This window comes from Perca flavescens, chromosome 1 (assembly GCF_004354835.1).
Source record: "Perca flavescens isolate YP-PL-M2 chromosome 1, PFLA_1.0, whole genome shotgun sequence".
Taxonomy (NCBI): Eukaryota; Metazoa; Chordata; class Actinopteri; order Perciformes; family Percidae; genus Perca; species Perca flavescens.
In genome coordinates, this window is record NC_041331.1 from 9,349,294 (window position 1) to 9,376,757 (window position 27,464).

The 27,464-nt window shown below is 38.8% G+C and overlaps 1 protein-coding gene across 1 annotated transcript in view; it reads left to right on the forward strand.

Moving 5' to 3' along the window:
- Nucleotides 1–27,464, forward strand: part of LOC114554979 (mucin-5AC-like) — a 108,041-nt gene that overhangs the window by 67,130 nt on the left and 13,447 nt on the right. Inside the window, exons 5-21 of the mRNA XM_028577102.1 lie at nt 8,693–8,807; nt 9,843–9,927; nt 11,693–11,799; nt 12,261–12,471; nt 12,558–12,683; nt 12,796–12,913; nt 14,478–14,616; nt 17,181–17,291; nt 17,408–17,477; nt 17,766–17,903; nt 18,054–18,218; nt 18,337–18,431; nt 18,522–18,648; nt 20,352–20,654; nt 22,262–22,371; nt 22,466–22,617; nt 23,418–23,556. Of these exons, the coding sequence (XP_028432903.1) occupies nt 8,693–8,807; nt 9,843–9,927; nt 11,693–11,799; nt 12,261–12,471; nt 12,558–12,683; nt 12,796–12,913; nt 14,478–14,616; nt 17,181–17,291; nt 17,408–17,477; nt 17,766–17,903; nt 18,054–18,218; nt 18,337–18,431; nt 18,522–18,648; nt 20,352–20,654; nt 22,262–22,371; nt 22,466–22,617; nt 23,418–23,556 (2,311 nt within the window). The remainder of the gene's footprint in view (nt 1–8,692; nt 8,808–9,842; nt 9,928–11,692; nt 11,800–12,260; nt 12,472–12,557; nt 12,684–12,795; nt 12,914–14,477; nt 14,617–17,180; nt 17,292–17,407; nt 17,478–17,765; nt 17,904–18,053; nt 18,219–18,336; nt 18,432–18,521; nt 18,649–20,351; nt 20,655–22,261; nt 22,372–22,465; nt 22,618–23,417; nt 23,557–27,464) is intronic.

Sequence of the window (27,464 nt, forward strand, 5' to 3'; positions counted from 1 at the left end):
TTCTGAGGACAAAGTGATTGTATCAGCCACATGGTGGTTGTTATTCAACATAACTAAGCTTGTGTGTGTGTGTTTGTGTGTGTGTGTGTGTGTGTGTGTGTGTGCGTGTGTTTACCCTCCTTGTCCTACGCATTCAGCTGTAGTCCATCAATCAGTAGCTGTCTGAGAAGTCTATCACCTCCATACATGCATGTTGTGGCCACATCCTGCTTCTAGTTTGCCTCCCAACCCTGAGTATTTGCCCAGGACTTGTGAGATAAAGGTATAACAGAAAGAGCATAGCAAAACTGTGATGATAGAGAAACCTATCTGGCTGAAAGCTACACACAGAGTTGCAGTAACACTCCCAGTGTGACACAGTGCCTTTGGGCAAGGTGGTGCCACTCAACATACATCCCATACAAGTCAGATCTTTCTCAGGCTAATGGGTGGAGAGAGATTATAAATTAAATATGGTTATGGCATGGCAAAAAATAAGTTCTTAGGGTAACACATTTAAACATTTGTATGTTAAGGAGGAACTACAATGATGAATTGCAAACATACGCTTGGCTCACTAAGCTAACAGTAATTCTGCAACTGTGAAGTTGCAGAATTGTGCAGCTTTGTCTCACAGACATAATTGTGGAACTCAAATGTCAATCTGCTGTATGTGATAAATAAATGATGTACAAAATGTATGTACCTTGTTGGACTTTTGGATCCACAAACTAGTATACTTTCTAGTATTTCCCCCCTACTTAAAATCAATCTGCAGATGACAAAGAAATTGTTCAAAACAAGTTTTAACTTTATTTAGTTTTGACTCATACACACACGCATGTATACCATTATGATTATTCATGCCAATTTTGTGGAAATATAAATTGGTTTGACTGTCGCCGGACTCCGCCATTATGTATACATAGCAGTTGCTATGCTGTTTGGACTAATGTATGCCCTGAACTTCAGCACCCTGTTGACCTTCGTTTCATGGAACTTGATGGAGGGAAACTTTCCAACAAAACAGGCTCTTCCACCGTTGCCAAATGGCGTAGTTGTCCCTAAAGGCATCGTTGGTATGGCTATACCATTTGGACTAGTTTTGTTTGTTTGAATTAACTGGACAGGATTTGCATGAAACTGCATGGAAATAACCTTTTGGAAACAAAGCAAAAGTTTTCTCTCTAGAAAACAGGCTCTTTTAGTAAAGAACTGAGCTGTCAGCGATAAACCAACAGGCATCTTTGGTACTGCTATACCAGATGGACCGCTTTTTCCCTTGTGAAGACATTATGAAAAAAATGTTAAGAGTTTTCTAAAACATATTTCTCTCTGTGTTTATTTTTTTGGTTTGATATTTTAGTTTTTTTTGTTTTTTTTCGTCATTTGTAAAACTACTTTGAAAACAGAGTGCAAATGGTAACTTCTGGTTTTTCAACCTGGACCGTATTTTCCTATTGTTACTGTTGGGAACAACAATCTTCGACATTGGTCCAGTATAAAGCGAGATTGCTGCAGTGCAGCTGCCAAACAAGCTTCAATGTAAATTATAGGACAATTGTGCACCTTCAATTTACGTCCAAGTACTGTTTTTGCCGCTGACAGTCTCAGATTAATATTGTAATTGTTGTACAACATTACAGAGATAGACCTTTTTGTTAAAGAGTAAGATCCTTTTTGGTTAACATGAAACAGCCCTGAAATCACATCACCAAACCCACCAGACTAAAAGTACTGTTTAGGATCTTACTGTTTAACAAAAAGGTCTATCTCTGTAGGGATCATTTGTTGTCAGACACTTAGTATAATAATCTGAGCCTGTCAGCGGCAAAACAGAACTTTTAGTGGACACTAACTGACCATGCACAGTTGCCCTATATAACATTGCAGCCCGGTTCAAAGCGATCTTGCTCAATGCTGGACCAATTTTTAAAAATTCACACAAACACATAGGAAAATAGGGTCAAGGTTGAAAAAAAACTGAAGTTAACCTTTAAGCTTAGGAGTAAACTTAGTACTAGCTCTTATTTTGCCTTATTCACTTTGTGCCATGTTTGATTTAGACTATTTCAGACAAATGTTGTTATTCTTTTTTTATTTGCTCTCGGGAGAGCACTGTTTGTGATAACAGTTCACAGTATTTTGTATTTGCACTTTTAAGTCTAATGTGAAAAGAATAATATAATTGTTTTTGCCATGTCCACTGAAGATATCTTTGAAGTATTATAAATGTCTTTGCTGTTCGAAGTTCCTATGAAGATATGTTTTGAAGTATGTATACTCCTATTGTTACACTGTGAAGATGGTTAGTGCGAGGTTACCTTATATTTAAAACCATTGCACTGTATGCAGAATTTACAACAATTTGAAAACATTGTGGTTTGCATAGTTGTGTGGTTGAATCCACTGCTGTTTATGTAGAGGTTAAGATTTTTGATCCCTCTGTGAAATCTGTTTATGGCAACTGCACGAGTCATTTGTTTTGGGTAAAATTGGTATGTTCTTAGTTTTAATACTCCATATAGACAATTTTGAGTACAGAACTCTGACTCTGCTTGTTTTGTCAATGCAAATCATTTCAACATACAACTGTATTTACACACACACACACACACACACACACACACACACACACACACACACAACAAGGAACCAATGGCTACAATACATTTGGATACAGTTAACTTTAACAACTCATATTAGATTTAGGGACCACACTCGGGTAACAGGGACATGATGAAATTGCCTTAAAGTTACATAATACCTTTACATAATACTAGCTTTAAGAAATCAAGTTGCAGTTACAGTCTAAAATCAGCTGTCCTGAACATGATGAAATTAGTTAACAGTACACAATAAATACATATCACTGTAATGGAAAAATTATATGTTAAATAAACACAATTTTAATAGACAGTCTATTGTGAATAAAATATGTTGGTTTGACAATAAATAAGTAATAGAGAGAGAGAGAAAAAGTATGTCAGCCACATTCTGATCATGTGGGACCGATCAGTAAATACATTTTTTTTCAGTGTAGATCGATCAATAGATAGATAGATAGATAGATAGTGGTGATGTAAAACACATTACTCCAGCTGCTGCACGTAAATGTCACCGGACTCCGCTATTTTGTATAGATAGCTATATCGGCTATTGGCTCCATAAAACTCATCAACTCAAAACTTTATCAACTCTCTCATTTGGTAATGGCTAGAAAGAAATGCCTTGACTTCTGTGATTATGAGTGTTCTTAAGTGCCGCAAAAGTACATGGTAAAAGTGTTTTTGTTGCGACTGCAATTGTTTTATGTTTTTCGCAAAAACCAATAAAAATATGTTTAAAAAAAGTATCATCATCATAATTATCATCATCATAAAAAATTATCCATCCAAATGACAGTCAACCATAACCTTCTGAACTGATGTTATTTCATACTATAATTCAACTTCAACAAGTAAAATCAGATTTCTTTTTTGTATGCCATGACATTTGCTGCATTGACAGTGTTATTATTGGCTAATAAGTCTTTATTGACACAACACAAACACTCAAAGCAGAGCAGAGCTTTTATCAAAGATGCTCCACAGGATGCATATCCTGGTCTCAGGGAGCTGAGTCACTGTGGATTATTTACGCACACCTGTGACATTAACACAATCCTTCACACCTCCCTAGAGCAACACACGGAATATTTACACTTGAACAATGTGCCCATATTGTGTTCAATTTCTATCGCAGACTAAGTGATGGGTGCGGACCGCTGCATATTGAGATGTCTTACGCACTTAATAAGACTTTGACTTTTAGATATTTAGGATCTAAATGTTTTATTCAGGCTGCTTGGTAGTTGTAAGTCATTTTTATTTATTAACATGTAGTATTTTGATACTCAATAGTAAATTTAAAGCAAAGTGGAACTATGTGATTGGAGTAAAATTGTGTATCTTTATAGTCCCTGCTTGCATGGACTCATAATGCACAGATTCTCTTTCAGACTCAGGGGATGGGCCCTTGGACACAAAAGCCCTTTTTCCAACTCAGCACATCTGTAGACACACAACTCATTCAGGCGTTATGATTTCTGTACATCATCACACTTAACATGCTTTCAAGAAGAAGTTTAAACCCTTTGACTCACCAACAAGAAATGTTAAATCACAGAGGCCGTGGCTCACCCTGTCCCAAATAGGACCATTCAGTAATCCATCCATGTCTTTTGTCCTCAAACTTGAATAAGATAAATGTAAAAAGAAAGCATTCCACCTCTGTCCCACAATCCTACACATTATATTAATAATAGAAAGTGTCACCAAAAAATGTCAACATGACATCATGATGTCAGGCTGTTGGGGATTCATCTGAGACCCTGTTAATACCAGAGCCCAAGGCTTGTTTCAATATACCGTAGCAATGATGTTTAAAGCACTGCATCAGAGCTTCAATATAGTAGTCATTTTGTTAGTGAACAAATGGTAGGAGTCTGCTGAACCATCATTGAGGGGAATGGAAATTGGTATGAAGGCACTTGGCAAGATGGCAAGAAGAACAGTAATGGGAAAGCCTTTTGGATGGATAAAGTAGCAAGATGTGGGCCCCTGTTTGATTCTGGGAGGGATGACGACAGCTACAGCTGGTGAAAATGTTGTTTTTATGAACTTGTAGTCTTAACAACTTCTCAAAGAGCTTTACACAGTGCAGGCATCATTCACCATTCACACACGTTCATACACTGGCTGCCATATAAGCTCCCGATTCTGTGTCTGATGAGCAGGTGGCTCCTCAGACACAGCATCGGGAGCAACCATCGACCTTCCAATTAGTATATGACTGGCTTAGGTGGTAAGGTTAATCCAAGGCTGTTGCCTTGGACTAACCTGTAGTTAGTCACCTTGATCAGTGAAGGACAGCAGGACAACAGGACGGTCAACAGCATGTTCCCACTCCACCTTATGCTTGATACTCAGCATTCTAACTGAAGCAACCCAGTATTTTTCTATTTTTTTATGTAATGAAACAAACAAACACACACAAACAACAATAAGGAGTAAATACATCTGATATAATAATTAAAAAGAGTAAAAAGAATCATTTTTATTTTTATTAAGATATGTCCCTCAATGTGGGGACTTTGAGGGACATATCTTAATAATAATAAAAATGATTCTTTTGTTTTTTGATTCTAATGTTTTAACATGCTACTTGAGGGGTCAAGTAGCATGTTAAAACAATAATAATAAGAACCTAAAATAAATAATAATCATAATTAAATAATATAATAATAATATATATACATATATATATATATCAACATCTCCTAAGAAAGAGGAAGCTTTTTGTCCTCTGGGTAGGCAGAGAAGCCTTGTATAATATTTTCAATTTTTTTTGAAGTCTTTGTATTTGCGACATGTACACATGACATGTAATACTGTTGCAATGTCCTGGTGCTCAGAAGAGCATTGTATGCAAGTAATTTTTATCAGCTTCATTTAAACGCTGCCAACATTTTATTGCTCTTTTTTGGAATTGAATTTTCGGAGGGAATGTGCTTTTTGGGGCAAACTTTTAATATGATTTTTAGAAGAACTTTGGTTGTCATTTTATATGTTTTTTTTCTGAATTAGCATTGCGTTGGTATTTAAAAATGCTACATTTTTAATTTTGGTGTAGTTTTTAATAAGGGTGTGTAGGGTTTGCTGCCAGAGGTGTTTGTATTAATAAAAAAAATAAAATCAAAGCCTCCTGTTGGTTCTGTAGTTCATTAAAGGCCTGTAGGCAGGGGCGTACTACACAATTCTGGACCCTGGCCCGTACATAGTCATTCTCTATGGGCCCCTCCCCGCATCTACAGCTATTCATTCTAGTATCTTTGTGGGCCCTCCTCCCATGAGCCCCTGTATACTCAGGCCCCCTTTTGCCCCCCAGTCCCCCTGCCTGTAAGGTGAACAAGCCAGTCAGTGCAGTGATGGAGGTGATGGCATGTTACATGTTCAAACAGTAACCTTGTGTGCAGGTATTTATTTAATATGTAAATGCCTTACACACTCTCTCTCTCTCTCTCTCTCTCTCTCTCTCTCTCTCTCTCTCTCTCTCTCTCTCTCTCTCTCTCTCTCTCTCTTAGCTCCACCTTCACTGGTTATAAAGGGATTCTTCCAGGTGAGTGCTCTCACAGTGGGTCAGTCCTCAGGACCAAACATGGGAACCACAGGACTCCAATCCACATTATGGCTCATCTACCTGGTGCTGCTGGTCAACACATTCACTCAGACTGGTGAGTGATGATGACCGGAAAAATTCTTACAGCTTTGCACTTATTGGATACAGTACAAGATGATTGGAACAGGTCAAAGAGAGGATGTACTGGATGTAATTAACAGAAGTTCATTTTGGTGTATCCTTAATATTTTGTTTTGATAACTTGTAGTTTTTCTTTGTATTTTTTTGTAAAATATCATAAGAAAGATATTGTTTTGTATAATTCACATACTCTGACTTCTAAACTTTAATTCAAAGCTTAAAGCAGCTTAGAAGTTGCCAATCATCTGTTACCATTGCAATACAAGTATTATTTAAACCTATACAAGACATCTCCGAAGATTCTGACTATATGAATATAAGTTCCAAGTTGTATATCTACAATAGTCCATTTCAATGAATTGTCTTTGGTCAACCTGTTCTCACTCCCAACTCGTCAAATACCAACGCTTGGTCAGTGGTCCTCGACTTCTGATGCCGACTCACAGAGGCATCCTTTAGCATCTGTATAAGATGCAAAAGGCAACTAATTCCATACCCATCCTCATCAATATTAGACGCTCAGAGCAACTTTATTGTAATAAAGAGCAAGAAAGGTGACACGGGAGGAGGTCAGGGTGGATGGATGGGTCAAACAAGCACAAGACTGCTGTTCTTGTCCCGTGTCATATCAAAAATTTACGTGTACCTTGAGTTAACTTTCCTTACGGTCCACTATTCCGAGGATTTAAGAATAAAGTATGGAAGCTTTATATTACATTTGTATGGGCATTTTGTTGTGTCATGATTGGGGGGACTGTCTTTGTCCAACAGTCCAATATTCCAGAGGCCAAAAAACTTGTCATTGGAAAGTAAGCAATTTAGTCCAACAGCCTGTTACCCCAAAAAACCAAAGCTAACTGTTCCGAAGTGCTATTGTTCTTAAAATACACACACTAACATTATTAATCCTGCATAGGAAATTTAAATATTTTTACTCTGTTGTTAGGGTTAGGGTTACATTACACTCAGTCCTGAAATACACACACTTGCTCAGGACCTATGGAGAGATGTCAAAGTAAGGTGACTGCACATAGACAGGCACCCATGGAAGTTGGGAGTTCGTAGCCTTGCTCAAGGGCACTTTGGCAGTGAACTGGCACCTCTCCAGCTACCAGACCAAACTCTGTATATTGGTCCGTATGGGGAATTGAACCGGTGATCCTCCGTTTCCCTACCCAACTCCTTACAGACTGATCTACTGCCACCCCAACATAATTGTTTTTGAAGAAACTTAAAAAAAAAACCACTAAGATTTTAAAGGAAAAAGACGACGGTAGCTTAATCAAAATGCCTAACCAGAAATAATGGCAGAGTGGCATTTTTCTATAGGGGGTTTTGGTATTGGTGTTTCGGAATAATAGGCTGTCGGACTAACGGGCACTCCCCACAATCACAACACAACAAAGTGGAACCTTATAAATGTCATTGGAAATTGATAAAACTTCCATTCTTTATTCACAATCATAAGTATTAAAATAATGTCAAACAGTTGGTTCCAACTAAGGTCCCACCAATCATAGTATAGGATAATAGGATGGCCCTGGTCACTCATTATATAGTTTCAGTTAAGTGTCGGAATAAGCTGATACAGAATATCTGTAGGAAACATTTCTACATTAAAAAATTATTGTTTCTTCTCTTCAATACAGTAACCATCATTCCATCTCTACAGACACTGAGCCTGGGTTCAGGTAACTGTGCAAATGCACACAAATTATTTTTGAATAACTTTTGTCAGTTAAAAATATGTTTTAATATGTTAATGCTGTTGTAGCTAATGCAGATCACATCGGCCAAGTGTGCACGACTTGGGGAAACTATCACTGGAAGACCTTTGATGGAAATTTCTTCAACCTGCCCTCCACCTGTAACCATATTGTGGCCTCCCAGTGTAAGAACAGCTATGAAAATTTTAACATCCAGATGAGACGCAAGATAGTCAACGACATCCCCACCATTAGTAACATCATCATGAAGTTGGATAGTTCTGTGGTGGAGCTCTCCAACAGCTCATTGATTGTCAATGGCCAGACGTAAGTTCAGTCCAGACCAGTCATATACATTTAGGCCTATCCCTGAGAGATTATACCTCATATATTCCATGTAACAGCCTGAGTTTTACATGTTGGGAATTTTGCTCTAATCAAATATTCACATTCAGCACTACAGTATTGAAATATGAGGTTGAGTTTGAAAGTTTTTTCTGTATCTTAAAAAAAAAAAAAAATTTGACAAAACTTATTTGTAGATTTTGTGTTATTGGTTTGTTTGGGTTTTTATTTTTTTACTGTAGTGATTATCACTTAAGGTTTACATGAAAGTTCCAAAACAAAGCTTTGATAAATCAAGCTAGAAAAAGACTTTGTGTCAGCTTCTGTTTTATTTTCAAACTAACTCTCAGTGTTCACTGCAGGGTGTCTTTACCATTTGTCACACTCGGGTTGACTATCAAGGAGACCACATCTAGTATCTCTGTCGAAGCTAAGCTGGGAATAAGAGTTATCTGGAACCTGGACGACTCCCTGGATGTATGTAGCACACCCTCTCATATGTCACCGAACTCCATTTCATAAGTATGATGAAAACAGCCAGTGAAGTTTAGTCCCATCCGCTCATCAAACTATTAACCACTATCACAGTTGTTCGCAAACTAGCTGAATAATTTGATAAAGGTATTAGTGGTGAGCAGTCCACTGTTTTTAGTCTGACAAAAGGCAAACATTATTACCACTGATAACTGCACTCTTTAAATATAGATTGGAGCTGATCCATTTAGGATGGAGGCATCGACTCCTCAGGGCCTGGTGTAATTTAATCGGACACACTTTTTAACTATGAACAGTTAAATCAAAACTTTTGCTTTCTGGCCATAAATAAGAACCCTCTGTAGTTACTGTAGCACTTTAATACACTTGCTGTCTGACAGATGACATGAATGAAAAATGAGCGCCATAACTACGGTCACTTAAATGTCTTATGTTGCCGTAGTGCATGTCCTGAAATGTTTCTGCACATACTGTAACAGTTAAGGTGAAAATATGAACACCAAAATCAGTTTGTCCATTGCCAAAGGCCTGCATTTAAATCTCACTGAGCTCTGATTTGAGGCAGACAAACTGCACTAAAGAAAAGTAACCTCCATGACTGAGGAAACAGGAAGAAGCCTCAGCTTATTGATCAAATATGACTGAATAGCAGTAGCGAGTCACTTTGCAGGATATGTCCTGGAGAGATAAGCAAACAATGTGAATAGGCCAAGCCTGAAAACCACAATGTAAATGTTACTGCTTTAAGTAAACGTGTGTAATTTGCAGACAGTCATGCACCAGCTTGAAAAGAAAAGCTTTACTCTCCTACAATAATTACCCAAATCAAACACTGCGAAAGAGTTTACCCATGTCAGAGGTCACACACAGCATATGAGTCTCACCTACTACAAGTGGATCATATAGAAAGAATGACATATGTCACATTTTTATTTATAAAATTCTTTGAATCATAAATGATAAATTACTAACTTGTGATTTTCCAATAACTACTGTATATTTGGGATGTGTTCACAGGTTGAAATAGATAACAAATACCAGAACCAGACATGTGGACTTTGTGGAAACTTTGACGGTGTTTCCAATGATTTCATGAAAGATGGTAAGTCAGTGTACTCAATGTGCGAATAGATACTTTAATATTAGGCATGCAGCATCTAATGGCAGTGGCTTTAAAACATCCTGTGTCTCTTTGGATATTTCATTAACAGTTGATATAATTAGTATTTTTTTACACTGATCAATAGTATCAAACTTTGATATCAAAGTAAAAGCATACCTTATGTTTATTATTTATTTTGGGATATATATAGTTAGCAGACAGTTAGCAATTAGTCTGGACAAACAGATGTACAGTGCCCTAACTCAGAATGAATAGCCTCTGTAGCGTGACCATACTCCAGCGCTAGTCTATATCCACGACGTTCCACTTCTGTGATATCTCCGGTGCCGGAAATTCCGCCAGATGCATGTCTTTTCGCCAATGTCCGTTTCCTTCCGCTTTCTTTGTTTTGAAAATTAAACTCCGGTGGATTTATGAGAACTATGGTTAACTCCTCCCCAGATCTCTGCAGGGTGAATCCAGACAGCTAGCTTGACTATCTGTCTAATCTGAGTTTTCTCACGACTATAACAACTTTTGAATTTACACGTTCCACCAAAACAAGTTCCTTCCTGACGCTATTTTGCAGCGGCTCTGTGCAGAGCTTAGCAACTATGCACAACTTGGATTTATTTTTATCAAAATCCCTTCTGATTCTTGTGATCGGTGGACACTTACAGACTAGCTTTAAATTCAGGCCAATCATTGTTTAGAAATACATAGAGGATTAAAAATTAAATAAGCTGGTGGAAACTTCCACAAGTGGGAGCAACTAGAAAGATTTATTTGAACAGAATTACAAAAACAAATGTAATAAATAATATACATGTTAAAATGCCCTCAACAACAGCTCAAAACTACAATTGTATGGAGCTAAAACAGGAAGATTTTGGCATCAGAAAAAAAATATGCATTGAAAACAAAACTTAAACTAAAAAAAGGAAATACTGGCAGTGAAGTTGTGTTGGCACTGAAACAAGTATTGGCAATGAAAAATAAAACACAAACATTAAAAAAGATAAGTACCACACTGTGTGGTGTCTATTGTAACCTTATAAGACAAAAATGCATTTATAAGGCTTTATTAAACTCTTTATAATTTTTTTAATCATGCATTACAACGTACAACAAGGGTTAATATTATTATAAGTGGTGGACATAATTTATTTTAAGTTCAGTATTCATTTAGCTTCTTACCTCCATGTCAAATTGACAACCGTATTTGAAAGAAGAATCTGATGACAGCACTGTATATATGGAATTAGCTATTGTATGATACTATAACACAATTATGAGGATTTATGAGCGATATTTGCTGGCTGCAAGTAAAGTGTAAGACAATAAAAAGATTCACAATGATTATCAAATCAAATCAATGTCAAGTCTATTTTCCAAAACAAAGAACCTCATATTTCAATTAAAACAGACAATGGCATTATAACAGCAAACACAGTGGCCATTGGTATAAGACTGGGGTAGAATTGGGCAATCTCCCAGGACAGGGGTGAATGTGCAAAGCAGGGTGTTGCTGCTAGTAAACCCAGCCAACCTACACTAGGTAAATATAAGTTCAAATAAAAAATAAGTCAGTCTCTTTAGAAACTAAAATCAGTGCAATCTCAGTTCAAGGCTTTTATCCACCGGTGAGGAGAGGTTGCAAATTGGTCCCTAGCTTTTAAACAGTTATGAACAGCATATTTTCCTACAAACTGAAAGATTCTGGGCTGAATAATCACAATGTCCATTGTTGTGTGACTGACTGTAGGACTTTTGCTGTCTCTAATGGACTATGCTGATACCTGGAAGGTGGATGGGCCAACAGAGACTTGTGAGGAGTCTGTGCTCAACGCAGTCCTGAGCTGTGGCGATAAGGTAACTCTTTACTTTTATTAAATATCTCATAAAGCCACGTGTGAAGAATGAGGGGCCCTACACTATCTTATCTGTGCCAAGGTTGAAAAAAAAATTGACTTGAAATTTGGTAGGTTTTACATTTTCTATAATGCAAACATGTTACAGCTGTTATTTTACGGTGGTTTGATAGCATAGAAAATAACTGTAGGTTAATCAGTTTTACCCACAACATTGCATTTCGCCACTGTGAGAGTGAAGACTATAGTGTGAGACAAAGCCTCTTAATGATAATTTTAAAGTATAAGAAACACTTTATTCAAATTGGCACACGTCTCTAGCACGCCATGCTCTGCTCCTCAAATTTCACACTGATCTACACCTCATTGTCTCTGCAAATCATCTACATCCAAGTATCTAAAGATTGTTAAGACTCCAAACTGGAATTTATGACAAATTGACTGATTTGGTTTGTTTTTCAGCTATTCTGTGACCAGATCTTCTCCAGTGCTTCATTTAGTAGTTGCCAAAACCTTCTGGATGTGGAATCCTTCAGTAAAGTCTGTATGGCTGATATGTGCAACTCTAAAGAAAACGTTGACTCTGCTCTCTGCAAAACCATCTCAGAGTACTCCAGAGAGTGTATCCATGCAGGTGGCCAGCCCCAACAATGGAGAAATGCAACGTTTTGCTGTAAGGGTGCTGTTATTTGCCTCATGTTTTGCATTTTGTCTTTGATTGTCACGGGTACAGCAACATTGAAGTGTTTGTCCCTTCAGATATGAAATGTCCATACAACATGGAGTTCTTGGAGTATAGCAGTTCATGTACTGACAGCTGCTCCACCCCTCATGCCAGCCGGACATGTGACAGTCACTACAGCGATGGCTGCCGCTGCCCTGCCGGTATCCGCACACATTTCACACTACAGTGCAAACGCTATATGCAAGCATATGCTGTCTCAATCATGTCTCATTCACAGACATAAAACCTGACAGTCTCTCCTCTCCCTTTCAGGAACGGTCTTTGATGACATCAGTAACACTGGCTGTATCACAGTGGATCAGTGTCCATGTCTGCACAACAACAACGTCTACAAGTCAGGAGAGTCATACTCTTACACTTGTGGATCATGGTAAGATGAAAACTCAGGTGTACATATAAATACAACGGAACAAGAGTTCAGTTGTTCACTTGAGGCTACATTTACATTGCTATGTTTTGGTTTAAAAATGAATATCTTTTGCTACGTTTACACCTCGCATTCACATTGCTTTGGCGTTTCAGAGCCCCTAATCGACCAACACTTACGGCAATGTTTCACTGCCTGATTGGGTCATGATGTCTCATTCTCTGAGACTAAGCTACTAAGGTTACCATGGCAACTACCAGCAGAGTATACATGCTGGGCCCACTGCGCACGCGCAAGCCCAGTATACGAGAATGTTGATGAGATATGCAGTTTGTGCGTGTAAGTTTAAACGGAGAATAGTTCTTCTACTGGAGTTAAAAACATGTGTATGCACGATGTTCGCTTGTGGCTCAAAACTCTGCTTAAAAACCAAAACGAGCAATGTAAATGTAGCCTAGTTATTTATTTGATAACATTTTAGATAATGAATAAAATCCGTGTTCACATCTTTTTACTTATTTCTTCTTTAATGATGATTGAAAAAAACTCATCATAATCTACAAAATTAGGATTTTTTTTCTTGTGTGTGCCATGCTAACATTATAATAAAGAATAGGGACGACTATGGGATGACTACAAGTGCTAATGCATTTAAAAAACACAACTACTTCAACCCTTTTTACAATTACATTGTAAGTGCATCTTGTTTGTTTAAATCACTAAGTCACAATTTTACTTACACAGTGGATGTTTACGTCAACATAAAGTCCTTTGTTTTGTTGTAGCATCCAAATCCTGACTTTCCCTCTGTTCACTGTAGCTGTGGATACATATAATATGCATTCCTCCTTGGTATAAGCATGTATCTGCCACATTAATGGCTCCTTTTTCTTTTTTTCAAGCTAACCTATCAATTAAAAGCCATACAAGCCCTAAAAAACAAAAACAATAAATGAATTGCAGTTAAATGAATTGACCTTGAATTTACAGCATTAGAATAATCTTAAATATGGGTTGTTTTTTTGAGTGGCTACAGCTGGAAGGCTCATCTGATGGTCCATGCAGATTGTAGGATTTGCTGTTACATAAGTATATTTATGGGTATGTGGAGGGGAGTGAGACAATGTCAATAATGTTCCTCTGTATTAGTATGTTTGCATGAAACATGCTTCAAACATGTGACAGATTGCAATCTGTGCATAGTCATGCATCACGGACAATTGGTACAGATGCTGTGTTCTCGCTTATTACATCCAGCCTAATCTGCCTATTTAATATTCCTTCCTCCTGCATACACCTGTTCTGAAGTGATGCAATGAGCTGAGAGAAAAATGGTTGATTTAAAGCATTGTAGCAAAACCATGGTGAAATAACTGTAGTAACGTAATTTTCACCAGATCAGTTATTACACTGATTACACTGCCGCTGTTGCTGCTGATTTTTTTATTTTTTTTATTCCTGGCATGTGTGTGTGTGTGTGTGTGTGTGTGTGTGTGTGTGTGTGTGTGTGTGTGTGTGTGTGTGTGTGTGTGTGTGTGTGTGTGTGTGTGTGTGTGTGTGTTCACAGTGTTTGTGAGAGTGGCCAATGGACATGTACGGAGGAGAACTGTCCAGGAACCTGCTCTGTGAAGGGAGGAGCCCACGTCAACACCTTTGATGGAAAAGTCTACACCTTCCATGGGGACTGCTCCTACGTGCTGGCTAAGGTAACACATATCATTATCTGCAACCCTGCTAGTATATCATCACATACATGTACACAACAGAGTTATACCACTGAATACCAGAAGCATGGATTGATAAACCATCTACACAGAGAATGACAGACATAAGCTAGACATTTTGGTTTAAAAATCTTTTGCTACTTTTATGCCTCACGTCTGCACTACTCTGGCGTTTCTGAGCCCCTAAAATTGAGACATTTGGAAACACTGCTGTCCCCATTTTGGTTGGAAAACTCTGGGGTTGCTTGCAGAAATGGAGACCTTTAGAATCGATGGCGCACATCCGTCATGACTTATCTGTTAGGTCCAGAGATGTATAGTAACATAGTAGAACTACTTCACTACTGTACTTAAGTACTAAAAGCCGTACACTACTGGAGTATCATTTTTTTTCTCCTACATCCACTTTTACTTCAGTACATATTTTCGATGAGTTTAATACTTTTACGCTGATACATTTTTTATGTGCTGCATCGTTACTCGTTACAATTATAAAAATGTTACGAATCGTAGATGGCTCTGTCACCAGGTTTGATGAAGCTGGCTCATCATTGAGCGAATCAAGCGATCAAGCTGTCTTATAAGAAGCATTGAGAACACTTGAGCTTTGTTTATTTTGAGATGGAAGAACCAGAAACGCCACCTTCAACACCTTCAACTTGGAGTGATCGTGGCGGTGAGGGTGAGGAAGGAGACCACCCCTGGCCCTACTTAGGGTCCATGTTTTCATTTGTCGGAGTTAAAGACAATTCATATAGAATGAAGTGCCTACCCAAAAGATTGCGAAATAATGGCCTTCAAAAATTCACCGTTGAATTTGAAGAAACATATCAAGGTAAGTTACAAATATAATACACAAATGGCACACCAGCTTGAGCTATCAGTAAGCGCTAGCTAACTAACTACCTGCAGTTCATGACATGCTGTGGTGTTGTACATTCCTGTCCTTGTACTGCTGCTGCAGCCAAAGGAATTATGAGTGTCCTTTAGGCTAAACATTTGAAATAATATAAACAATATGATATTCAAACTTTTACCTGCTTTCATTAATAACTACATAACACAATACTTTCAGTACTTGAGTAGTACAATTTTAAAATAAACTACTTGCAATAAATAATAAAATGTTGAATACTTTAATACTTCCACTTAAGTGTGGTACTTAAAGAGCACTTCAACTTCTACTCAAGTCACTTTTTTGATAGAGCACTTGTACTTTTACTCAAGTCTGGGTCTCTAGTACTTTATACATGTCTGGTTAGGTAGGTTTATATACCTTTCAGTAGTCAGACCATTGTCAGACCTATCTCCACAGGCTGCAGAGGAGGGTCTGGCTAGTCCACACAACATTCTGGGATAGGAGAAAAAATATGCTCTGGTTCAGTGGCATTTATTTAAACCAATCACAATTGTCTTAGGCGGTGCTAAGCGCCGGACAGAGCAACGGTGCCTCTGCAAAATAGCCTCTAAGAACTTGTTTTGGTGGAACATGTGTACGTTCCAAAAAAAACAGATTCAACAGATAGTTTAGCTAGCTGTCTGGATTTACCCTGCAGATATCTGAGGAGCAGTTAACCATAGTCCTCATAAATCCACTGGAGTTTAGAATGCCACCACAAAGAAAGCTGAAGGTGAGGGACATTCGGCGGAACCTCCGGCGGCACCGGAACAATCCCGTAAAATATATATAGTTGCATATAGATTAACCTTTCAGTAGCAGTTCCACCTCGTTGTCAGTCCAAGCTAATCCCTGTTCTTACTTTTTTGCCATTGTTTTTCTTTCTCCAAAATATTTTCTGTATTTTTCAACTTTTACATCCATAATTTTGAACCACATAAAAACATTGGGTAATCTGCTTCATGTTTACACCGGCACATGTCCAGTGTATGTGAATGGTCATGTAGTAACCAACAGGTCTGCAGCATAATAAATCCAATAGATTCCAAACCCCTTTACAGCAAAGTCATAAATCAAATTTTAATTCATCTAAATAGTGACTGTAATAACATTGCATATATTGCAATCTGTGTGTAAAAAAACACAGACACACACACACACAGGCATACACACGTATGTGTCCAGCAAGGCGCATATCAGCAGGTTCACACGTTAAAACCTCTAGAGAAAAAAAAGCTTATCTTAAGTTTTTTTCTCTGTGCATCATCCCTGAGGAAATCAATTCCTTTGACCTGATATGGGCCTCTCTCTGTCGGAATGTCTGTTCTTGTGTTATTGTTGTTGGCTATTTGCTGGGATCTGTCATATCCTCCTTACCTTGTCCGTTTACAGGCTGTATGTTCAGCTGATTGGTGATTGTGATGACAGACACACATTCCTCACCAATGGATTACAAAGGGCGACAACATGAGAGCGAAACAAAACAGTTGACATTTTTTATAAGCCCACATTTTGCCGCCTTGCCAAAGTGCTGCTCTAGGCCATAGCCTAGTCTGCCTATACACGCTATCTCTGACATATTTTACTGTCACCAATTTTCAGCCTTTGAATCATTGAAGTTCAAGTTGTGCCCCAATGTATGTTGCAGCACGATAATGGCTCCTTATACACTGTGCTGGTGGATCTGGTCAAGTGCGGTCTGGCTGACAGTAGGACCTGCCTCAGAGCTGTAACTCTGGGTTTATACAGCAATTCTATGGTAAGCAAAATTGTGCTTCAAACAGGGATCAAACAGAATTATTAAGAAATGAAGAATTATTTGGAAACACTGTTGGACTCCTGTTTGATATGATGTGTCTTTCCACACACTGTCAGGTTGTTAAAATTCAGGCATCCGGGCAGGTCTATGTGAACCAGATTCTTTCTCAGCTTCCACTGTTTACACGTGAGTTACTTAAAATGATATTACAGAAGACACACAGCATGCTGAAAAAGTAAATAGATTTAGTTAAGTAAATTAATCTATTTACTTAAGTACAAGTAAATAAATCTATTTACTTAAGTGCAGAATAAAAATGTTGATGTACATGTTTAAAGATGTTTATTGATCCAGTAGATGTTCACACCACATAAAGATGAGAAGATTAACGTGACAATGGCTACTATCCAACATGCAGAGAAGTTAAGCTCAGTACTTGTACCTCATTTTTTTAATGTCTTCTGACTGCTGCAGCGGAACTGAGTGCCTTCAGTCCATCATCCTTCTACATCCTCATAAGCCTAAAGGTGGGCATTCAAGTGATGGTCCAACTGTCCCCCGTGATGCAGGTCTTCATCTCAGCTCACCCTTCACTCAAAGGAACAACCTCTGGTATGGCTCAACATATTTGTTTCAGCATCTGAAAAACCCATCCAGTATTTACAAATTATAATCAACTAGTTATATTCAGAATAAGGGTGTTTTATGTAATTCCACATTAACATGGGTATCTGTGGAAATGTGTGTCACCTCACCCAACAGGTTTGTGTGGAAACTTCAACGACATAATGAGTGATGACTTCAGGGTGATTAGTGGGCTGGTGGAGGGCACTGCTGCAGCGTTTGCCAACACATGGAAAACTAGAGCCAGCTGCCCCGACATTACAACGCACTTTGGACACCCCTGTCGTCAAAGTATCAGCCAGGGTACAGCTAGACTCTCCTCCAAAGTAGTCCACTTCCTCCAAAGTGGTAAAGTTCACCATGCCATTTTCAGAGCCTATAATGTTAAGTAGCTTTATTTCTGTATGTTTCTGTGTTTCAGAGAGTTATGCCGAGTACTGGTGCTCTAAACTAGCAGATCCCAAGGGAGTGTTTGCTCCTTGCCACTCGGTCATTAGCCCCAACATTTACCAAGATGTAAGTGTGCATACATGAAGTTGAAATGATAAATAATCTAAATTATTGATCCCTTAATAATGTGTCCATGTCCACTGTGTCTCCTCACAGAATTGCATGTATGACAGCTGTAACTGTGAGATAAGTGAGGACTGTATGTGTGCTGCAGTCTCCTCCTATGTCTACACCTGTGCAGCTGCAGGAATCCAGCTCACCGGCTGGAGGGCGACCATCTGTGGTGAGTTAAACACTGTGGGCCCTATCTTGCACTCAACGCAATTGCCTTTGTACACCGACGCATGTATCATTCCTATTTTGCACCCGACGCACAGAGGACTTTTCTCTCCACAGACGCACATCGGTAAATTAGGGAATGTATTTTGCAGTTCCAGAAAACAATTCCGCCAAAGACCAGGAAAGACCTGGTCTAAAGTCAGTGGCACTAGTCTAAAGTCAGTGGCGTGTTATTCAGATGCTACTTTAGGGGCGCATGCTTGGCCATAATGTAGCGTCTGCACAACGCGCATACACTTTGCTTCTCTCATCTACACGGACGCAGCAGTTCCCATTTTTGCAAACCATACATAATTACAAGGAAAAATATTACTGAAAATGCGCTTCAGGTGTTTGGATTGGTCAGGAGGCATTTTACAGTACAGTCCTCAAAAAGTCGCAGCATTCTTGTGGCTTGTTGTGTTTTACACAACATTTCCATGAATCATGGATGTGTTGATGACATAAATGTAGGGTGACCATATTTTGATTTCCAAAAAAGAGGACACTCGGCCTGGCCTCGAGACAAATCCAGACAGTGGTGATTCTCAGAGGTTAATGAACATGCTTTATTATGCCTCAATTGTGCAAAAATGACTTCTGTAATAAAATAAAATCTGTAACAACATGTAACAATAGCTCTCTTTTAAAATAAATAAATAATATGAAATAATGTTCTAAATATGACCTCTTCTGTGTTAGAAAATCCAGCTTCAACAAAATATCTCTTAATACCTTTTCAATGTAATAAGATAAATAATAAAGACACTGAAACATATGTGCCAGCTTTGCACACCGTGCACTCCGCCTCCCACTTGTCCGGTCCCGACCGGGACGGTATGCGGGACATTTTTTTTTGCAGTTCAACTGTGAAGCTGCACTAGTCTTGTTTTATAGTTGTAAGTGGACTGATGTTTATACTTGTGCGCTAGTGTGTGCGTCGAGACGGCGTGTGTGTGTGTGTGTGTGTACAGCAAGGTGGTCGTTATAGCAAATACAACCCCAACAGGGTGATCAGACCCTGACGTGAAGCAAAGGGGTCCTGAATCCCCCTGAATATCGGCTGCTCTAATTCACATTAAACTGAACATTTCCGTTGACAGTGAAGTGAGACACAGTGAATGGAACTTCTTTGGGAATATTTATGTTGACGTTCATGTCCTCATTAATCTTGTTTCTTTTTTGCACCGCTACAGTTGACACACCTGTAATGTTAAACATGTTGCAATGTAAGCTAACTAATCAGCGTTGTTGCCACAGCTGATAAATTATCCAGACTTCTTTCAGTGGATTGATAGCCATCCTCCAGAGTGAACAGAACTGCGTCCATGGCAACGCTCTGCTATGCATGTCTGTTATCAAGAAATAACTGCAGAATGCCTTAGAATTCTACCACGCCATGTAATAAGTGATAATGATGCTGTTTACAAATGTTTACAATGTCTGGCTCCACCCCTGATAGAGAGAGAGAGGCTGGGTATGTAACAAACAGCTGATGACCTGCAAAACAAGCTGCGTAGTTAATGAGATTTCATGAAATTATTTCTTTGTTTAGAGGGCCAGTTGCAATTGACAACTGACAATTAACCTGCAGGAAAAATCTGATTCATCTAGCAGATTCTCATACTCTCATACTAATTCTCATACTAATCTTATCTCTCCTACTAGGCAAATTCAGTACATCGTGTCCAGCTGAGACAGTGTATGACTATAACATGACCTGCTGCAGTCGTACCTGCCGTTCTCTCAACCAGGCTGACTACTCCTGCCAGACCAACTTCACCACAGTGGATGGCTGTGGCTGTGCCGAGGGAACCTACATGAACGAGGTGGGGCAGTGTGTGTCCAGCGAAAGCTGTGCCTGCTACGATAAAGACAACATTATTCCTCCTGGACAGGCTGTCAGCAAAGATGGCTTCACATGGTACATACACAACTACTACTACTTCTACTACTACTACTGCACAGAGTGTAATCATGTCAGGAGTTGGGCATTTAGCAGTCAGCTTATAAACATCCAACACTTTACTTTATAGTGTGCTGTTAATCGAGAATATGGACAGGATATTGTGTTCCATTTTAGGGTAATAGCCTAAAATGGTTTAATACATTAAAGGTATACATAAACATAATGTACTTGGTAGACAATAGAGAGAATTATTTCTGGAAAAGTCATAGTAATAGAAACAAGCTAACATTAGCAGCTCTGTAAGTATTTTTGAGATGCAAATGTTAGCATACACCATGCTTACAATGTCATGTGGTCGTAAACCAAAGTATTGGACACATTAAACTGTTGACCAGAAATTCATCCTGAGGGGAACACAAATGTCTATATTAAATGTTATAATAGTTTTCATAAAAAAAGGAAAAATATGGCGATCCATCGAACAGAGGATCACAGAAGTGTCAACAAAACAGAAGCAAAGCCTGTTGCAAAGCCTCCATGGCTTTCAATTGCATCTAAATAAAATCCAATCTTAACATTAATACAGTCAATTTAGCTAACTGTAAATGTGCTATGTGTGTATTAGTTGTTATTGCAAATATGTAACATGATTAAAAAAAAAAAGGTAACTTAGCTTGAATTTTTATTTATTTGGTGTGACTACAAATACAACTTAAGTTAAGTAAACTGTATTATCCCAGTGGGGTGTAATTTGTTTTACAGCCAGTAGAGAATAAATGACAGCAGTTAATACACACAACATAACATTGGATGTGTGAACATTGGATTTGTGATAACAGGAAATTTGTTTTCCATTCTATCAATTCTGCCAACATGATGTGAATGTACCAATAGAACTAGCGAAGATATCACTGAGAAGAAAAAAAAAAAAATAATAATAATAAAGGGGACAGTCAAAGGGCAAGCTAGAGGACATTGTAGCTAGTATACATCAATCACAGTATGTTATTAAGATTTAGGATGCTACTGTAGCTGATGACATTAACTATTTTTCTCATTTCCTGTTCTCACAGTGTCTGCAGACAAGGGGTTCTTAGCTGCTCAGGAGGGGCAGAACTACTACTATGTAGGTTTCCACATATGTTCCTGCTATAATTCTAATAACCTAGTGAGTTAAATGCTATTGTCTTAAAGGTGAACTTTGGGGGTTTTCAAATAACAAAATTACCCTTTAACTGTTGAATTCAATTTGTGAATAATATAATGAATGTTGAGTGTTCAGGCAGCACGGTGGCTCAGTGGTTAGCACTTCTGCCTCCCAGCAAGAAGGTTCTGAGTTCGAATCCAGGTCGTCCCAGGCCTTTCTGTGTGGAGTTTGCATGTTCTCCCCGTGCTTGTGTGGGGTTCCTCCAGGTGTTCTGGTTTCTTCCCACCATAAAGACATGCATGCAACTAGGACTACAGTTGGAAATTAGCTGACTGGCTAACACTGGCACATTTACAGAAATGTTGATTAATGTGCATTGTCATAAATAAATAAATCTTCTTCTTCAAGCATTTTAAATTGTCTTCCACATCATGAAGCTTCAAAAAACAAAATGTCCTGCTGAAATACAGGGAATACATCTGGAATTTTGACATGATCATAATACTCTTTATCATTTCCCAGCCTCACCATCATGTGTTGCCCCCATGGTTTACTTTGACTGTTCCACTGGTCAACCTGGGACCACTGGGACTGAGTGTCAGAAGAGCTGCAGCACCCTGGACATGGCTTGTGTAAGTACAGCATAGCACAAACACACTCACAGAAGTCAAACACACATGCACAAGCCCTGTTAGGCTCACAACCTCCTAATTTGTTTGGATACAGATCAGTACAGGCTGTACATCTGGCTGCATGTGCCCTGATGGCCTTGTGTCAGATGGAGCAGGAGGCTGTATCAACGAGACCAGCTGTCCATGTCTGCACAATGGACAGGTCTATCAACCTGGGCAGACACTGAGTGTGGACTGCAACACATGGTTTGTACAGTGCCTTACATACACATTATAGTATGTACCTGCATTGGAATTCTCTCACAGAGGTTGCTCACATAAAGAAAGATTTCAGATTGCATTTTAATTTAAAAAATTTAACAAACTAAAGAACAATCAAACAAACAAAACAGAAAACATCATTAAGTTAAAATATATATATATTAGCAAGCAAAAAAGCCCAATGCACATAGTTAAATAATATGTCTCAAGTTCAGGAACTTCTTTTTTTTTAATGAAACTACATGAATACATGGACAACATTTCTGTAACCATAGTTTGGTTTATCATCCACAAAATGTCTGTTATGACTTTACCAAGTAATACAAATTAAAATTCAAAAACAAGAAGCTAATCATGTTATAATGCATTATAAAAAGATTATAATGTATTTTAACTATATAATTATAATACACTATGATCCTTAAATCCCTTATGACCATAAAGTATGAAGTATTATGATACTTGACCTTATAAGTCATTATAAAATACAGTAGTAGCAGTAGTTATTATATTTATAATCATAAATACTCATAATGCTATGTAAAGCATTATGAGTATGTATGAGTGCTTATAACTATAATTGTATAGTGAGCAGAGTATAATGCAACATACATGAAAAGTGTTACCCCAATTTGCACAAGGGTTTTTGCATTCTAAATTTAGATTTAGTAAATAATAATTCCAGATGATTTTGCTGATGAAAAATAAACCCTTTAAAAAATGCAATGGTTTTTTTTTTGCACAGGTTTTAATTAAAAGTTTGTGTCTGATGTTTGTCTCCCCAGCTACTGTAATGAAAGGAAGTTCACATGTACCACCAATGAGTGTGATGCAGTTTGTGGGATTTATGGCGACGGTCACTACGTCACATTTGATGACAAGAGGTTTGACTTCAATGGAGAGTGTGAATACACACTCCTACAGGTAAAGTGGCAGATGAATCAATAAATATATAAAATGCAGTATTTCACTAAAAAACAATGTATAGACTAGTACAAAAGTAATCCCTCTCAATCATCACTTATGACCTACTAGAAGTATGTGGTGGTGTCTGTATCTGCAGAGACCGTGCCCTCGATTTGATCTTTTCTTGTTATTTTTTGTCCACTCCCGCCCGCACCCGCAAAACTCTGAGAATTTATGCCCACACAATAATAGAGATGCATTGATTTTGTGTCTTCTCCCGTCCCGCTTGAGAAAACACGTAATTTTGTAGGTTAATAGGGAGAAGATGCAGGGAACGAAGGCAGGTGCTTGCTGCTGTGAGAGGGGGAGAAAGGAGCAGAGGATGAGGGGCAGGCAGACGGTGGACGGAGCGTCGGAGCTCCCTCGTCCTGGGAGCCTCAGACACGCTGCTGGTGTCATAGGCTATAGTATAAACCATGGATGTATTAAAGGGGTGATAGAATTCAAAACCGATTTTACCTTGTCATAGTTGAATAATGACAGTTTAGTGGGTAACTAGGACATACATAGAACCTCAAAATCCCATTGACACCTCTTTCCTCTGCAAATCTCACAATTTGAAACTGCCTCTGAAAACGGGCAAATCTCAACAAGCCGCCTAGTTGACGTCAACTCGGCAGCTCCTCCTCATTTGGCTCTAGTCTCTCTCTTTGTCACGCCCCAACATTTGCATAGGCTACACAACTGACCTGAGATCAGTTAGGCTTCTGACTCGAGGTCGGGCAGATCTCAGAAATTGTATGCTTTGTTCATCTGCTATTTTACCATTAAATTCACTTCTGAGACTTTTTTTTATGCGAGAAATCAACTATGTAGAGGTCAAATATGGGCCTTTTTACAAAAATTGATGTCTAATTGCAAATTTTGTCAGTCGGAGTTCAGCGGGGTGCTGCCTGTGTAGCTGCCTCGCCGCCTGGCCTGCCTTCCTTCACAGACCGCGGCCTGCTGTGAGGTAGATTGAGCTCCGTCACGGCTGGCAGCCCACGGCACTCCATAACCACGCAAAGTCACCTTTTTGTGGGTTAATGGACTACCAAATGCCGCTGCCTGGACAGAGCTCCAGGGCCTGCAGCTCCCCTCTTCCTGCTAAATGCCCCGTGTGTGTGAGTGAGAGCGCGGTCAGCGAGCTTGTTACGCCAGCAATCTCTTACCACAGGTTCCAGTTAATCTTATAATGTGTGTAATTATAATGTGTTGAGTTATTTCAACAAACGATCGGTGAAATAAACGCCTCTTGTCCACGAGTCTCATTGATAGAGCCTGCGACTGGATGGAGCTAGCTCTATCAATGAGAGCTAGCTAGCCTCCTCTTAGAATTCCTCTGAAATTCACAAAAAAAATCATAAAATTGAAATCGGACACCATTGTTAGCTTTATAAGACCTTGGGGTAGAGGTTTTATAAGTGGCGTGACGAAATTCAAACTGTAAATATACTCGAATTACGCCGAAAATGAAGCTAACAATCCGTGATTTGTAGCTACACATAGCTAGGATTGAAGGGCCAGTCGCACCTAACGAAACCCAAATATTCATTAACTTGAAATTGGACACCGTTGTTTCGAATTACGCCGAAAATGAAGCTAGCTATCCGTGATATACATAGTTAGGATTGAAGGGACAGTCGCAGCTAACGAAACCCCTAGCTAGTGTTCACCAAAATTCATTAAATTGAAATCTGACACCATTGTTAGCTTTGTAATACCTTGGGATAGCTGTGATATAAGTGCCGTGACGAAATTCAAACTGTAAATATAGCTACTATAGTTATGCCAAAGGTGTAGCTAGCTAGCAGCGATCTTTTCCCATTGTATTGAATGGGACATATAGCTAGCTAGCTGCTCCTCCTAACAAAACGCCTGACGTTCATAAAAATGCCTTACATTGAAAATGGACACGTTAGCTTTGTAAGACCTTGACGTAGCTGTGATATAAGTGCCGTGATGAAATTCAAACTGTAAATATATTATAGTTATGCTGGCAGCTGGCCGCAAAGCCCCGTAGTGCAGTAATCCACAAAGCGTAGCTTTGCCCTGGGTATACAGCTCTCGTCAGACTGTGTGGAGGTCCTAAAGTCCAACACGTCTTACCAAATTTGCAATAAGCCATCAATTTTTGTAAAACGGCCCATATTTGAGCTTTATATTTATATTTATATCTCGCATAAAAAAGTCTCAGAAGTGAATTTGGTAATGAAACATTGCAGTATTTGGAATATGAGATTCTGTCTCTTCTCTAATGTGTGTGTATGGGGGATTCGCTCAACCAATCAGCGCGCGTCTCTAATGTGTGTGTATGGGGCATTTGCTCAACCAATCAGCGCGCGTCTCTAATGTGTGTGTATGGGGGATTCGCTCAACTAATCAGCGCGCAGCTCATCTAAATATTCATGACCATACCATATTTGGAAGAAAAGCTTTTGTTGCAAATAGGGCCAAAACACAGGGATGCATAAGGGCCAATAAAATATCAACCAGGCCATTTTCAGCCCAACCAATGTTACATACCCCATTAGGAGACCATAAAGAACATTGTGAAATACCCTATATAATCATTCTATCACCCCTTTAAGAGAATGGTATAAACTCAGTCAGTATATATGTATATCTATGGTGTCTGCTGGCGTGGGAGGGTTCCAGGCTACATCCCGATCCCGCTGTGTTTTTTTTTAGCTGCCCGCAGCAAAGTTTAAACCGCCCGCTCCCGCGAGATTTGCGTTGGGTCCCGTGGGACCCAATCCCAATGCAGCCTGTTGTCTGCATCTCACTGTGGCTGCTCTGTCTTGTTCCATTAGTCCTCTGCAAAGATTAAAGTGCCCATATTATGCTCATTTTCAGGTTAATAATTGTATTTTAATGTTGTACCAGAATAGGTTTACATGGTTTAATTTAAAAAAAAAAAACACCATATTTTTGTTATACTGCACAGCTCTCTCTCACTGCTGCAGATCCTTTTTTCAACTGGTCTTTGTTTAAGCTACAGAGTGAGACCTCTTTCTCAGATGTAGATCATATCAGCTAGCAATCTCCATAGACAGTAAAAGAAAGGTTGTTTCTCCAACTTCGGTCAGTTACAAGGCAGGATTAGCTGGGAGACTTCTAAATGAGGGCGCACATGTAAGTAGTTTTTTTTGTAGATTATGGTGAACTTGTGTGTGTTGTAGCAGTGCTTTGCTATTGAGAACGAGGTAGCATGCTAACGGTTGCGGTTAACAAGCTTGTTTCGGCTTGTGACGTAGAAAGCCGTGCAGATTTTGAACAGCTCACCAGGAGACTGAAGGCAGGACACATTCAGAATCCGTATCTCACTCAAAACAGCATGGATGGATTTTTTTCAAAGTTTGTATGCGTGCGGAAGCACTAGAGACACAAAATAACACCCCATATCCCAGAAAAAGTGTTTTTTTTCATAATGTGGGCACTTTAAAAATGATCCACTAAAAAAAAAAATGTCCATAGTGACCCTTCTCTTGTTAAAAGCAACCCTAATGTTTTGCCATTGGAACACAAAATTCGAAGCAGCAGCAGGAAATTAGCAGAAACAATATCCAGCCCGAGCTAGATAACGTTTCTTTAATTATCCTACAGCTGTATCCGAATACAGTTTTGGGAGAATTAAAGTGAGGTGGTTATCAGTGAGATTAAATTATGTGTGATTACATGCTGCATTTGACTCCTGTGAGGCCCTGAGGCTTAGGTAGGCAATCTGAATCTAGTGCGTCAATGGCAGACTCTGCCACTATCAATAAACTACTATATAGAGAGGTATTTACTGAATGTAAATATATGTATGGCTATTGCAAGAAAAAAGCAGACCAGTAATTGGTGATGGGGTTTAATTTTATGAAAAACAAATTAGGGATTAGGTT